At 41.8% G+C, this 13,887-nt stretch overlaps 1 protein-coding gene across 3 annotated transcripts; it reads left to right on the top strand.

The window, feature by feature from the left end:
* The first annotated feature begins 2,885 nt into the window (after positions 1-2,885).
* RNF114 (ring finger protein 114) lies at positions 2,886-12,345 on the top strand. 3 transcript variants are annotated; one of them, XM_075901218.1, is made up of 6 exons: positions 2,886-3,112; positions 4,721-4,849; positions 8,727-8,833; positions 9,487-9,601; positions 10,913-11,020; positions 12,155-12,345. In XM_075901218.1, the coding sequence occupies exons 2-6, from the start codon at positions 4,814-4,816 to the stop codon at positions 12,218-12,220; spliced, it is 432 nt and encodes a 143-aa protein (XP_075757333.1). In that variant the 5' UTR covers positions 2,886-3,112; positions 4,721-4,813; the 3' UTR covers positions 12,221-12,345. The 3 variants fall into 3 exon arrangements, with proteins under 3 accessions (XP_075757333.1, XP_075757331.1, XP_075757332.1); XM_075901216.1 differs by having other exon boundaries at positions 2,891-3,112; positions 4,699-4,849; XM_075901217.1 differs by lacking the exon at positions 4,721-4,849 and adding an exon at positions 4,356-4,471 and having other exon boundaries at positions 2,973-3,112.
* The last annotated feature ends 1,542 nt before the right edge of the window (positions 12,346-13,887 follow it).

Below are 13,887 nucleotides of genomic sequence, written 5' to 3'. Positions count from 1 at the left end.
ACCCTTGTGTCACATATCTAGGCAGAGTTCCTCTAGGCAGTGTCCGCTGGCTCCATAAACAGCTTTGAGGAGCAGTGTCCCCATCCGGTTCCCTCATTTTAAACCTTTGACCCGCACCACTTGACCCTGTTTTTCATCATTTGTCCCTCGTATTTAGTTGAGCCCTGGGCCCAGTTGTCCCTCCTGCAAGGCTGGGGGAGGGGCTTTTAGAAGTGGGTGGGCTGGCACCCGCCTACCCCGTTGGGTTCAAATAGTGACTTCACTGGGCTTACAGTCTGGCTCTCAGAGCTTAGTACTTGCACCCACACATAGCTGCTGCTCACACTTAACTGCAGTGCAGCAGCCTTATGTTCCCTTTTGTGCAGTGAAAAAGGATTTACAGGATGAAATTGTAACTCATAAGGTGATAGACAAATAATGCCCAATGCCTGCCATTTCAGAGGAAGATGAAACTCACCAATAACACAACTTAGTCAGTATATGACATGACAGGGTGTGTCCTGCACTGAAGAATTTAAACTATGAAGCATAAGACTCAGCATTCCTATTTTAGCATTGCTATATATTTCTGTCCGTATTTTCTAGCTTGTATTAAAGTCAAGATTCTGTTTCAGTCTTTGATCTCCTCCTGCTGCAGTTGGCTGTCCACGGGAGAAAGCATTGTTTTAAATTTACATCCCCAGTGTATTGTCATCTGTTTACCTCCCTATATTACAGGATGATGGTATGAAGAGATGGGGCTGAACTCCTTTCACTGAACCAGTCATATTGTGAACTATTTAAACTAAAGCCCCTTCTTCTGCACCGTTTCCCTCCACTTAATATAGCAACCCCGATACAATTAAAGACTATATGTGCAACCCCAGTTTCTAACCATCTCCAGTGTCTATCTCTTGTGTGTCATTTACACATTTCTAGTACAGGCTGTTTCAGCAGAGATGTGTTCTCATAATAATTATAATAATTTTACATGTATATAGTACCTCAGTCCTAATTATTAATTAGTATTATTAATCATATATATGACAGTAATATTTAAAGATCAATCAATAATGGGGCAAGGCACTGTATAAATACAGTGTAATGAATGGTCCCTGGCAGTGTGGAATTTACAATGGAAATAGATCAGACAGACACAGGATGGGAGAAGGGGTAGACCACACAAGTTGGTTGAAAAATATGAGGGCAACAAACACTTAAGGGCCACCTTTTTTGGAGAGTGTGGAGTGCGGATGGAAAGGAAAGTGCAGAGCGACAGGGCCGGGGAGAAGATGGTAAGAGGGTAGGGTTGCCAGGTGTTTAGTTTTGAATCAGACAGTCCAGTATTTGAGCTTTCTGTTCAGGAAACAAATTGAGAAAATATAAATGTCCAGTATTTTCTAAATAAGATGTAATGTAGATTGTGATGTAACGTCAAGTGTGTCTGGTATTTTTGTTGAAACCATCTGGCAACCCTATAAGGGGGCAGGGGCGGTGTAAAGCAGAGGTGAACAGACTGTGAGGGAGAGGATTACAGCAAGGAGACAATCTCCACAAGGCAGAGAAAGGCCACTCAAAACAAAGAAGTTAAATGTCTAAGGTCTCTGCTTTGGCTGCTGGCTAGAGTCTACATGGCTCCATCCTCTCTGCAGTTACTTTTCCACCAAAGGTCACATGGGAGGGAAGGCACCACTTAAGTCCTAGTGCTGCCATAGTAAGTAGGGACGTACCAAATTCACAGCCATGAAAAATGTATCATGAACAGTGAAATCTGGTCTCCTGCTGTGAAATTTGGTCTTTTGTCTGCTTTTACCCTCTACTATAAAGTTTTCACCAGGGAGAGCAGTGTTTCTCAATTGGGAGTTCTGACTCAAAAGGGAGTTGTGGGAGAGAAGTTGTATGGTTATTTTACCAGGGTTGTGGTATTTTCACCCTTACTTCTGTGCTGCCTTCAGAGCACCTCACTCTGAAAGCAGCACCCCGCCAGCAGCAGCACAGAAGTAAGGGTGGCAGTTCATACCATGCCATCCTTGCACTGCCACCCTCAGAGCTGGACAAGCTGGAGAGTAGCAACTACTGAGGGCTTCAGTTCTGCAGGCAGTGTTGCAGAACCAAGGGTGGCAACACCATTTTGTGACATCCTTACTCCTGCACTGCTGCTGATGGTGGCTCTGCTTTTTCAGAGCTGGGCTCTTAGCACTGTAGCTGCCATGCTAACGGCAGCGCCACTGCCAACAGCAGTGCACAAGTAAACGTAGTAGCACCGCAACTTTGTGATCTCCCCCCAACTCCTTTATGAGCCAAGACCTCTACAATTACAACACCACGAAATTTCAGATTTAAATTGCTGAAATCATGAAAATTGCAATTTTTAACATCTCGGACCATGGGGCTGAACAAAATGGACAGTGAATTTATAATCAACACTGCATGAGCTGTACACACATTGCATTATTGAAGGTGGAAGGTGTAGCCAAAGGCACATATCACTCCATATATGGCAGAGGCAAGGAGGGAGCAAATTTTAGCAACTCCATCAGTGGCTGGTTGCATCTATGCCATGTTGTAGCCCTTTTCTCTCCTGCCTGGCCATGCACTTGCCTGCCTGTGCCCATGCACGGTGACTTCCCTGCCCAAATGTTCCTTAGCTGAGTCACTTCCCGCCCAGTTTTGTCCCCTGGCCACTCCACTTGCCCACTATATCCTGAGTGGCTCTGGCTCTGCTCAGGCTCCTCCCTGCCTATTTCCTTACCGAGCTCTCGCCCCACCCACCTGCCCTGCGCAGTACGGCCCCTGGCCAGCTGTGGGTGGAGCTGAAGAAACTCGATCCGTCCTGGGGCGTGTCCGAGCCGCGAGGGGGCGTGGCCAGAAGCCGTTGCTGTCTTGCGCGTGCGGATTAGGCCGCCGCCCTGTGGCCCACTCGGAGTGGGCGTGGCGGAGAACTAGCCCCTTTGGGCCGCCGTCGCGGCGCCCGGGCTGCTTTGCGGAAGTGCGGGGCGAGCGGCCGGTGGAAGATGGCGGGGGTAGAGAGCGGCTCCCGGTACCCGGCGCTCCAGGACCCGCTGTCTCGCTTCACCTGCCCCGTCTGCTTGGAGGTGTTCGAGAGCCCGATGCGGGCCCCCTGCGGCCATGTGTGAGCGGACCCCTCGGGGAGGGCCGAGCGCGGGACGGGAGGGTTCCGTGATATCGGGGCTGGGGCGGATCCCTGAGGCGGGGGGGGCCCCTCTGAGCGCGCGAGAGGGCGGGGGGCACGACTGGTGGGGCCTAGGCGCGGGCACTTGGAGGCGCCAGGACGGAGTTGTCACTAGTGCACGGTTCCCGTGTGGGCCCCCGCCACACACCCCCCCCCCCCCCAGCCTGGGGAGCGGGCCTGAGCCCTTGCGAAGAAATGGGTCTGCTGATGCTGTAGGATTCCCGAGAAACGCTCCCCCGCTACCTGTTAATCCTCCTCCTGGAGCCCGTTAGCCCCATTGGGGCTCAAAGCCACAGGCCATTTCGTTGCGGGGGGAGCTTTTCCTGAGCAAGCCCTGAAAGATTGGGCCCTAGAGGGATCACTTTTGAGCACCTGGTAGAAAATCCGACTGTTCAAATGGATAGCAGTGAGTGCCGGGATTTCCCATGGCTAGAAAAGGGTGGAGTCCCAGCCGGTCGATTCTGGGAAACTGTACCAGAGAGGGAATAGAAAGCGAACCAATTTAATTGACGGCAGCATGTGCTGGTGAAGGAGAAGTGTGGAATGGGCTAAGGAAGAAGCTTGGCCTTTTTTATTTTCAGGTATATGGGCTCATCTGCAGTGCAGTGGTGTGAGTGTTATGGAAACACTAGATAAAATGTGGGTGATTTGAGCTGTGGATAGAAGGGCTGAGAGTGGGACACCGACAAGATGGGTGGGGTAGACAGCTTTCTTACAAAATGAGCTCTCTGTTTGGCTGTGACTAAAGTGAAACTTAAGTACAGTTCTGTCTCTGCTGGGACAAGATGCCCTCCTTTCCTGTAAAATTCACAGGAGAGGCTTCTAAGAGGAAATAAGCCCTAAGGTTAGACCTGCCTTATGTTAATCACACTGCTTTCCTTTTCTACAGTACAATGTTGCTGTCGCAATAGTCCATTAAAATGGTCTAGTTAATGTTTTCTAACATGACATTTTTCTCAGGTGAAATGTACCATTGAAAGAGCAATGTACATCGCCTTCAAGTTCTTGGGTGGAGGGGGGGCCTAAAGAAAAGGGTTTTGCAGAGCAAGCTAAGGCCCCCTTCTTTCTCTTTATGCATCTAGGGAGAATAGTTGGGTGACTTTTACAGGTTATATTTCAGATTACTAAAAATGAAAAATGAAAAGAATATTTTTTCAGTTTGTTTATTTTGTGTGTTTGACAGCACTTTGGTTAGCTTCTCTATGTAATCATTGGGTTTTGCTGTTTGTGTGGATTTTTCTATTGGAAACAGTGAAGAGAAACTTTGAAAAGAGGAAATGTAGCATAAACCACAAATTGGTAAGAGCATTCGGGGACAGGGACATGACTTGAAACTGTTTTTAAATTGACTAGATTTACAGTGACTTGGCTGTCCTTTAGTATAACACACGTATCAACAGATTATTTGTCAGTGGGTGTTGTCACTTGGGACTTTTTTCTTTTAGAGTAGGTCTCTATTTTAATGGGAACAATACACGTATATTCTACAACATGCATTTTTACAAATCGTATTTCTCCCATATTAGCTTTTGCACTCCATGCCTGCAGGAATGTCTGAAGCCTATTAAGCCAGTCTGTGGAGTCTGCCGCAGTTCCCTCTCTCCTGGCAGTAGAGATTTGGACCTGGAAAAGCAAATTGAAATGACAGAAACCACTTGTGATGGCTGCAATAAAAAAGTATGAAAGAACAAAAAAGGAAGTACATATATAGTTAAAATAGGCAAACAGCTTACATGGAAATGCACTATTTTGCACATCAGCTTTCTAGGGAATAAACAATCAGAACTTTAGTTTTGATAAATAATTTGCACGGACTGCATATAGGGCAGGGGTGGGCAATATGCGGCCTGCAGGCTGGATCTGGAGTGCCAAACCACCAGACTTGGCCCTCAGCTGCCTCGCTGGGACCCTTAGGCACAGAGCAGCTCATGCCACTTTAAATGGCTGGCTGCTCTGGACACTGGTGAGGAAGGATAGAGGCTTCTCCTGCTAGTCCATCACCCAGCAAAATCTCTCAACTGCCTTTGGCCAGTTTTCGGCCAACAGAAGCTGAGAAATTTTGCTGGGAGCAGGGGCAACATGTGAACCCTCCCCATGCTGGAGTAGAGCCACATGGAGCATCCAGGTGTTTTGACCAGCTTGGGACAGCAGCAGACAGCCTGCCTCCAGTTTCTGCAGGGCTGCTGTTTGGGAGCCACCTAGGTAAGAGCCTCTCAGCCAGAATCTGCCTCTGGCATCCCATCCCCTCTTTTTCCCCCACAACTACCTGTCCTAGGCCACCACTTCCTCCTGCCATAGGGTCACCAGCTTAACCCTCTATAGCCCCCTCTCCCCAACTGTCCAGGTCACAACTCCCTCCCAGGCCATTGTACCCCCTCTTAAACCCTTTCCCCAGGCCAGAATCCTCTCCTGCACCCATACCCCCTCTCAGACCATGCATCCAAGCTTCTGCCCCATATCATAACCCTGTCTCACACCTCAACCTCCTACCCCAAACTCCCTTCTGCATCCAAATTCTGACTCAGACTCCACATTTCCTTCTATAATAAAAGCGCAGCCTTTGATCACTTACCAAATTCTTGGAGTTCGCACTTCCCACCCCATTAAAAATTATTGCCCCCACATGATATAGGGTAATGATACCCTTTCCCCTGTTGCTGCTGTTTTTTCATTAATAGGTAGATTTCAGGTACAAATACACAGTTCACATGAAGCTGATGATGCAGTAGGTACTGAGTTACATCTATTTCTTCAGGAATAAGTTCTGTAAATACAGAACATAGTGAAAACTCTCTTAATAAACCAATCTGCTAGTCTCTTAATAGAAATAATTTTCTAATAAAGGTATATTATAATCTGTTAAAAGTTATGTTTGTATCTTAAGACAAAGCTGTCTACAGGTAGTGTTTTCTATAGACGTGAAATTCACAAGAAGATTGTGTATGCAATATCCTTTAATCAATTTTATTTCTGATGGTAGGGAAATAATGGAATTGCTAGTCCTTCATGTATACAGTGCAGTTCAGGAATTATTGGATACCTGGCAGAATTGTTGCTTTAGTTTGGACATATGCCTGGAAGTTCCATCACATGACAGAATATTTAATAGAGATTAACCTTTAATTCCTGACAATTCCAGGGCAATCCTGGAGGATTGACAACTGTAACAGCAGGTGATAAGTGCCATAAAAATAAAAAGCACTAATCAGCTCTTGTTACTTTGTTATATGGCACATAGTGTGAAACTTCTACAGTTAATATAGTCCTGTATCTAAATATTAAGATTAATCTTAGATTTGCCTTAAGGAAATTATCATTTAAAGCTATTTAAGGGGCATTGTCGTGTAAAACATATTGTCATGTAAAATTATCGTTACTAAATGCCCCCTCCCTGTTAAATAACGCGCACTTTTTTTTGTTTCTCATTTTTATGCTCTGCTTTTTGTATTTAATGTAGCTTGAGAGAGCATAACAACTCAATGAGTTTCACTTTTGTTTCTGGTTGGTTTCATTTTTGTTCCTTGATGTTAGATTAGATCCTACTAACACCTGAGTCATTCATTCTCTCTCTCACTCTCTCTCTCTCTCTCTCTCTCTCTCTGGCCTTATGTTCTACTATCTATTAAATATTTTGAAGAGTTTTTTGTTTGTGGATTTGTTTGTGCAAAATAAGGTCATACTTCATGATTACCTACAGATACCAAATTTGTATAAACAATCCTGCCACTTAAATTAGCTGAATGCAGTGCTTTTTACACCAGAATATGCTGGATGTAAATCGGTGTTTCTCAAAGCGATCTGCAGACCCACTTTGAGAGAGATTCTACCAGGCCATTCTGGTTTGTTTACTTACCAGCTCCGCAGTCACGCTCCCATTGGCTGTGGTTCGCTGTTTGCTGCCAAGGGGGAACTGTGAAACTCCGTGCCTGTGGCCCAGTAGCAGCTTTCTTAGAGTGGGTCTGCAGACCACTTTGAGCAACACTGTTTTTTCTGATGATAAACAAAAATAATTATTAAAAAGTCATGACTATTATGATTAGAGTTCATAAAAAAAATTAAAATCAAGTTACCTATTCAACTGTCACTTTAATGCAAAGAAAATTTTTACAGTTACAAATCACAGAATAATTCAAATAAGTTTCAGAAAGAGTAATGGAAGCTTTATGAATTTCTGATTCAAATTTACTATGTATGATAATTATTCAATAAAAATGAATAATGTTTGAAGTTGAAATCCTACCAGTTTAAAAATATTATTTTGCTTCCCCTTTGCAAGCATATTAATAAAATTTCTATTACATGTATTTAATTTCTTGATCTTTCCTAAAAGTGTAATCTACACAAAATAACTTTGCCCAGTCAACAAAAAGCTTCACCTGCTAGGAGGGAGGGAGGGAGGGAGAGAGAGAGAGACACACACTGAGACTCCTCTAATCTAATGGTTGGGACTTCTACCTGTGAGGTAGGAGATCCCAGCTCCAGTCCCCATGCGCCAATCACTCATAACAGTAACTTTAACAGGAGAGATTGAGGCAGCCCTATATCAGAATACCCCATAAGTCTGTGCCCTGGCTAATCCTTTGTCCTTCTCTGGCAGAAGGGGGAAGTTACACCTGGGTTTGCCACATGCCAGGCAAGTGTTTTAGCCACAGGGCTAAGTGTTATAAAGCAGGTCTGTCTTTTCCTTGATTATGGGCACGTCTGAGGCTTTAGTGGGAGATGGGTTTTGGACACCTAGAAGAGGACATCTGCCTGCCTGCCCACAAACAGAAACTTAGATGTTAGGGGAACTTTCATTCTGAAAAATGTAGGTGCCTATAGAGGTGTGTAGTTTATGTACTTCAGGAGAGCCAAAACTGGGACTTCAGTGCCTAAACACCTTTGTGGATCCCACCCTTTGTAATATCTTTGACCTTAATTTGATGACACAAGTGATGTGTGCCATTGGTGACAAAACCACACTTAAAACCATTTCCTTATTAGAATTAATAGAGAAGCTTATGGTTTAAACTGGTTATATATGTTAACCAGAACAGCATAACTAGCTAGACTTTGATCACTAAAGTTCTATTTAGGAAAGTACCTTTGTCCTCTGCATTTCTCTGACACTCTTATTCTTCCCTGGTATAATACTCAGTGAGGTATATTTTAGAGTCTGTCACTTGATGAGTAACCTACTTCCACTTGATCCTGTTGTTGCAAGGAATAGTGAAAGGAGGAGCTAGAAAACTGACTTAGTACAAAGCAGATACAGTAGTTTTGTGCATCAAAAGGGAATATATAAAAAGGAGTGAGCTGTGCTAGGCAATATGCAATGTCCATTAACAGAAGAGTGTTATAGCTTCATTAACTTTTAGCTTCTGTTTATAGCTCCTTGTTCTGTTTTGCCACATAGGCCAAAACATTTGGCTTTTCCTACTTCAGTCTTATCTGAACATGAAGCTTCTTCCTATAGCAGTTGGTTTGTAGATTCCACTGTTTGTTTATCATCCTTTTTTGAATTTTTAATTGAAAATAACCTTGCTTGTTAACTCTGCCTCTTTTGCTCACTTAGATGTACCTCTCAAAGATGCGAAGTCATGCAGCTTCTTGTTCAAAATACCAGAATTATATAATGGAGCGTGTTAAAGCTGTAACTAAAGAACCACCTCGAAACACCAGGTGATGATACCTCATGAAACACTCCTTTTTCAGATCCATTAGAGCAGTGTTCTCGGGTAATTAATGTACAAGGCTGAGGTTTAAGATGGAAGTGGTTTTAATTGACTCTGGGGGTAGGGGGAGTTTGTTTTTAAATATTCCAGCTCGCTGCTCCAGTGAGCCAGCAAGTGAAAACGAAAGCAAACAAGAGCATTAGCTCGTCACTTAGTTTGCACAATATTTACTTTAATGCTCTGAGACTGGTGTTAACTAGGCCCTAATCCTGCAATGGAGCATGTAGGCATGCTGCTCCAGTCACTTAAATTGCCCAAGCAGTCTGTTCCAGGAGCAGGCCCTAGGTAAGGAAACTGCTCTATTAATCTGAATCGTACTACAGTATATCTAGCACTTAATTGTGTGCTTTATTAAAGCATTGCAAAATATAACAAAGAAAACAACTTGAGAAATGGTATATTTACTTAGATATAGCTAATATTTGTAGATGCTAGAAAGTAAGTGCTGTAAAATTCTAAATGTATTAAGAATTATGCTGTTTAAGAGGATTTAACTTCTGAGTACTCTGTTTTTTCAATATCCTGCCAACTGACTTTGAATATCCAGAGAGACTCTGCATTTTAATTAACCTTTCTGTGATTTTTTTTTTTTTTTTACAGAAATGTTCCAAATCGTTTTACCTTTCCTTGTCCTTACTGTAGTGAGAAAAATTTTGATCAGGAAGGACTAGTTGAGCATTGCAAAAAGTACCATACCATGGATGCAAAACAAGTGGTAATATATACAGTATTAATCTCAGTGTAACAGTTTTGATGAGGAAATCTGTTTATTTTTTGGTCTTAATGGTAAATCTCTTGGAAACCACAGACTTGGGAACCTTATACACACAAGCATGTACTTGACTTTAAGTACTTGGGTCCTCCTATTGACTCCAGTGGGACTACTTGTGCAATAAAACTAAATATATGCATGTTTGTTTGCAGCATTGGGGTTGAACTGTTAAAAATCTGAACTTAGGTGTGGCATGGTCACAGGTGCACCCATTTTAATTTTTTCAAAATATTACAGCCTCACAATTGAAATAGAACATAGTAGTAATAACTTAATAAAACACAAACAACTGGAATAAAATAACAAGATGGCTAATGTCAAAAACACACTTTTCTGAGGTGGAGTGGAGGAGCCTAAAGAGGACAAATTTCCTTAAAGACATTAAGGTGTCTTAGAATTAACATCAGGTATTTCACTTGCCTGTGCTGCAGCTTACAAAATCTGTTGTGCTTTTTTAAAAAGGCAATCTTAAACTGCCTGCCCCACAGATAATTTAAAATGAGTCATGTATAATGAAGTTTTATCAGTAGAACCTCTCTAAACAAGCCCCTATGTCCTCAGTATTAGAGTAGATCACTAATCTTACAAGTGTAGCAGGAAGCAAAACACAAGCTGCAAAACTTAAAGAAATTCAGCTTTAAGAATTAATAGCTCTTTCCTTTTTGTCCCCAGGGTGGCTTTGGTAACTTTAGGAAAGTTTAGAAAGGAGTATGCTTTTTTCCATGCAGACCTGTATCTTCTACAAGGGGATAATGAGGGTGGACATTTTTTTTTTATTCTTGGAAAAAGAGGTAGGATGAAATATTTCTGCAAAACAAGATACTTTATTCAGTATTCTATCCATAAACAAAGGCAGCTCAAAGTTAGTAGTTCAATTCAGAAACCTAAAAACTGAATCAAAAGAATGCAGTGAGGAACCAAATATCCTAGTGTTAAAATTATTTGGCAGCGTGTTCTAATTTGTTTCCCGCAATGTGAGTGTCTTTTATAAAGGTCATGGTTGTGTTTATAATCTTCACAAGCCTATAAAACTGTTTATCCTTTCATTTATTTTTACAATGATCTTTGTTTTAAGTCAGATTTGAGGGCGGGGGGAAGGAATTGAATTTCAAGAGGCAAACCTAGATTCCAAAAGCTGCTGTTGTAATAATAGTCTCTAAAGAAGTCTTCAGTTCTGAGGATATTCCCTATGAACTCAAACCTAAATCGAGTTCAGTATTTGGGTAACATGTTTTCATATATTTTTCCTCTAAGGTTTGCCCAATTTGTGCCTCGATGCCCTGGGGAGATCCAAATTATCGGAGTGCTAACTTCATGGAACATCTTCAGCGACGACATCAGTTTTCCTATGATACGTTTGTGGTATGTAATGAATGCAAACTGTTAAAATCTATCAGGAAAGGGATAGAAAATAAGACCCAGAATATCTTACTGCCCCGTATAAAAGCATGGTACTCCCACATCTTGAATACTGTGTACAGATGTGGCCTCCTCACCTCAAAAAAGGGCAACTAAAACGATTAGGGGTTTGGAACGAGTCCCATATGAGAAGAGGTTAAAGCGACTGGGACTTTTCAGTTTAGAAAAGAGGAGACTGAGTGGGGGATATGATAGAGGTCTATAAAATCATGAGTGGTGTGGAGAGGGCGGATAAAGAAAAGTTATTTATTAGTTCCCTAAATAGAAGAACTAGAGGACACCAAATGAAATTAATGGGTAGCAGGTTTAAAACTAATAAAAGAAAGTTCTTCTTCACACAGCGTGTAGTCAACCTGTGGAACTCCTTGTCAGAGGAGGCTGTGAAGGCTAGGACTGTAATAGAGTTTAAAGAGGAGCTAGATAATTTCATGGAGGTTAGGTCCATAAAAGGCTATTAGCCAGGGGATAAAATGGTGTCCTTGGCCTCTGTTTGTCAGAGGCTGGAGAGAGATGGCAGGAGACAAATCGCTTGATCATTGTCTTCGGTCCACCCTCTCTGGGGCCCCTGGTGCTGGCCACTGTCGGCAGACAGGATACTGGGCTAGAAGGACCTTTGGTCTGACCCAGTACGGCCGTTCTTATGTTGTGTTCCTATAAGATCTGTTATGGCATGGGTTTGATTTTTTTAAGTTAGAAATACCACTAATAACTATTTTAGGATATTCCTTAATATTGGAATATAGCAAAATGGTGACTCTCACACATTTTTTCTTAATTGTATTCAAACTTAGTTTGTTTCAACTGTTTCTGTGAAATCTGCCCCATATTGACAAAGTCCTGACGGGCAGCTCACCTTGTTTTATGAGGTATACAGATCATATTAAGTAGCTTGTGTGTGGCTTTTTTAAGTACCTACATTTTCTGATAGAGTAGGTTTTACCTATGAAAGCTCATGATATATTTGTTAGTTGTGTGGCACCTTAGACTTTGTTGCTTTTTACATTTTCTAAAGGTTTTCATTAGTATCCTTATTCGGTTATCATGAAGTTCAGTTTCTAATGCCCCTTTTGTCTTTAGGATTATGATGCTGATGAAGATGATATGATGGCACAGGTTTTGCTACGCTCCTTGAGGGATCAGTGAACTAGAATGGGAGATAAACTGTGATACCAGAATTAGGGGAAAAGACACAAAATCCGTGACACCTGTCATTTCTCATCCCAAGATGATCTCAGACATCTGAAAATAAATATGGAAGATTTTGAAGAGTTACAGTTTCTTGGCTCCAGTATCTGATCTCTCCATCCATTTTGAAGGGTCTCTTTGCTGCTGCTCATCCAGTTAGGGTGTTACTCTTGCTCCCTTGACTATTCTTGAAACGCTACAGTGGCAGAGTTGCAGTTGTGCTGCTGTAGTGCTTCAGTGAAGATGCTGCCAGTGCCAACAGTGGGGATTCTTTTGTCAATGTAGGTAATCCACTTCTCCAAGAGGCAGTAGCTAGGTCAGCAGAGAAAGTTCTTCCATTGACCTAGCTTTGCCTACGCTGAGGGTTAGGTTGGCTTAACTAAGCCAGAGGAGTGGATTTTTCACAGCCCAGAACAACAAAGCTGGATTGATCTAACTTTTTAGTGTATTCTAGGCCTCACAACTGATCTACGCTTAATTTATACTCCTGTAGCTATAGCAGTTAGAAGTGTGCAGAAACCCACATCCCTAACCAGTGTAGCTATATCAACAAAACTCCCAGTGTAGATGTTGTTGTGCTGACATAAGAATGCTTCTGCTGGCACAGAGGTGGTGGTGATTATATACTGGCAGAAAAACTTTGATGTGCACATCTCCACTTGTGGGCTATGATTGTAAGACACATAGCTTAAATTCAGCCAGTTGTCTTCATTTCTGCTGCCTCCTCTCATTTTTCTTCCCCTATATCCTTCTGCTCACTATATTCATATCTGATTTCCTCAGATCCCATAAAACTATAAAGCTTTCAAGATGGAATGGCGTCAATTGATAGTTGAAGACTACTTTTTTTTAAAAAAGCCTTGAAAATATATGCTTCTTAAATGTTGTTTGAGCATTGGAAGCAATCAATGGAAAGCCAGTTGTTGGATGCAACTGTCAAAAATTGGTTTGCATTTTAAGACTACCTACAGCAACTATGGACTACACTTAACAGTTTATAATGCTGGTAGTCAACCTGAAGGGTATATGTAATAAATTCTAACGTAGTACAATATTACTAATACATAATAGGTTACCTAAATAATAAGTCTTTAAATGATACACTAACAGTTCTGTGCACCTGCATAAGAGATTTGTTCAGCAGCTGCATGTTACAAACTGGCATAAATTATAAATAATCATATTCTAGTGATAAATTTCTAGCATAGAAAGTACAACTGTATTAAAAAGATAAGATAATTCTTACTACTTTTAAAAAAAATTCACAGGAAGTATTTCTTCTTTTTATTGTTAGATGTGACACAACCTTATTTGCTGTCTTGGCATTTTTTTACATCTTTGGCATTGGTATTCTATAGTTTGAACCGTTAAGCATTAAATGCAACCTTTCATTGACAGGAATTCAAAAGCAAAAATTTTACTTTTACCTCTACGTTGTTTTTTAAACTATAAAATGTTCCTGTAAATTGTCAATTCTCCTATTCCTCCAGACAACCTGAGAGTTACAAACTGGAATAATAATATGTAGTGTTTATACCCACTCCTTGTATACTTTACAAATTCTAGTAATGGTTTGAATACCTGAGCTTCATTTAAATGAGAATTTCTGGTGTCTTCTGAAAGAT

Source organism: Pelodiscus sinensis, chromosome 18 (genome assembly GCF_049634645.1).
Source record: "Pelodiscus sinensis isolate JC-2024 chromosome 18, ASM4963464v1, whole genome shotgun sequence".
Classification (NCBI taxonomy): Eukaryota; Metazoa; Chordata; order Testudines; family Trionychidae; genus Pelodiscus; species Pelodiscus sinensis.
Note: the sequence above shows the minus strand (reverse complement) of the source record. Positions and strands in the feature narration are given on the sequence as shown.

Excerpts from the sequence above, each read along its gene's own strand:
- RNF114 (XM_075901216.1), top strand. The coding sequence starts at position 2,994 with ATGGCGGGGGTAGAGAGCGGCTCCCGGTACCCGGCGCTCCAGGACCCG. Across the intron at positions 3,113-4,698 it reads CGGGCCCCCTGCGGCCATGT|CTTTTGCACTCCATGCCTGC; the intron begins GTGAGCGGACCC and ends CTCCCATATTAG. Across the intron at positions 11,021-12,154 it reads TTTCCTATGATACGTTTGTG|GATTATGATGCTGATGAAGA; the intron begins GTATGTAATGAA and ends TTTTGTCTTTAG.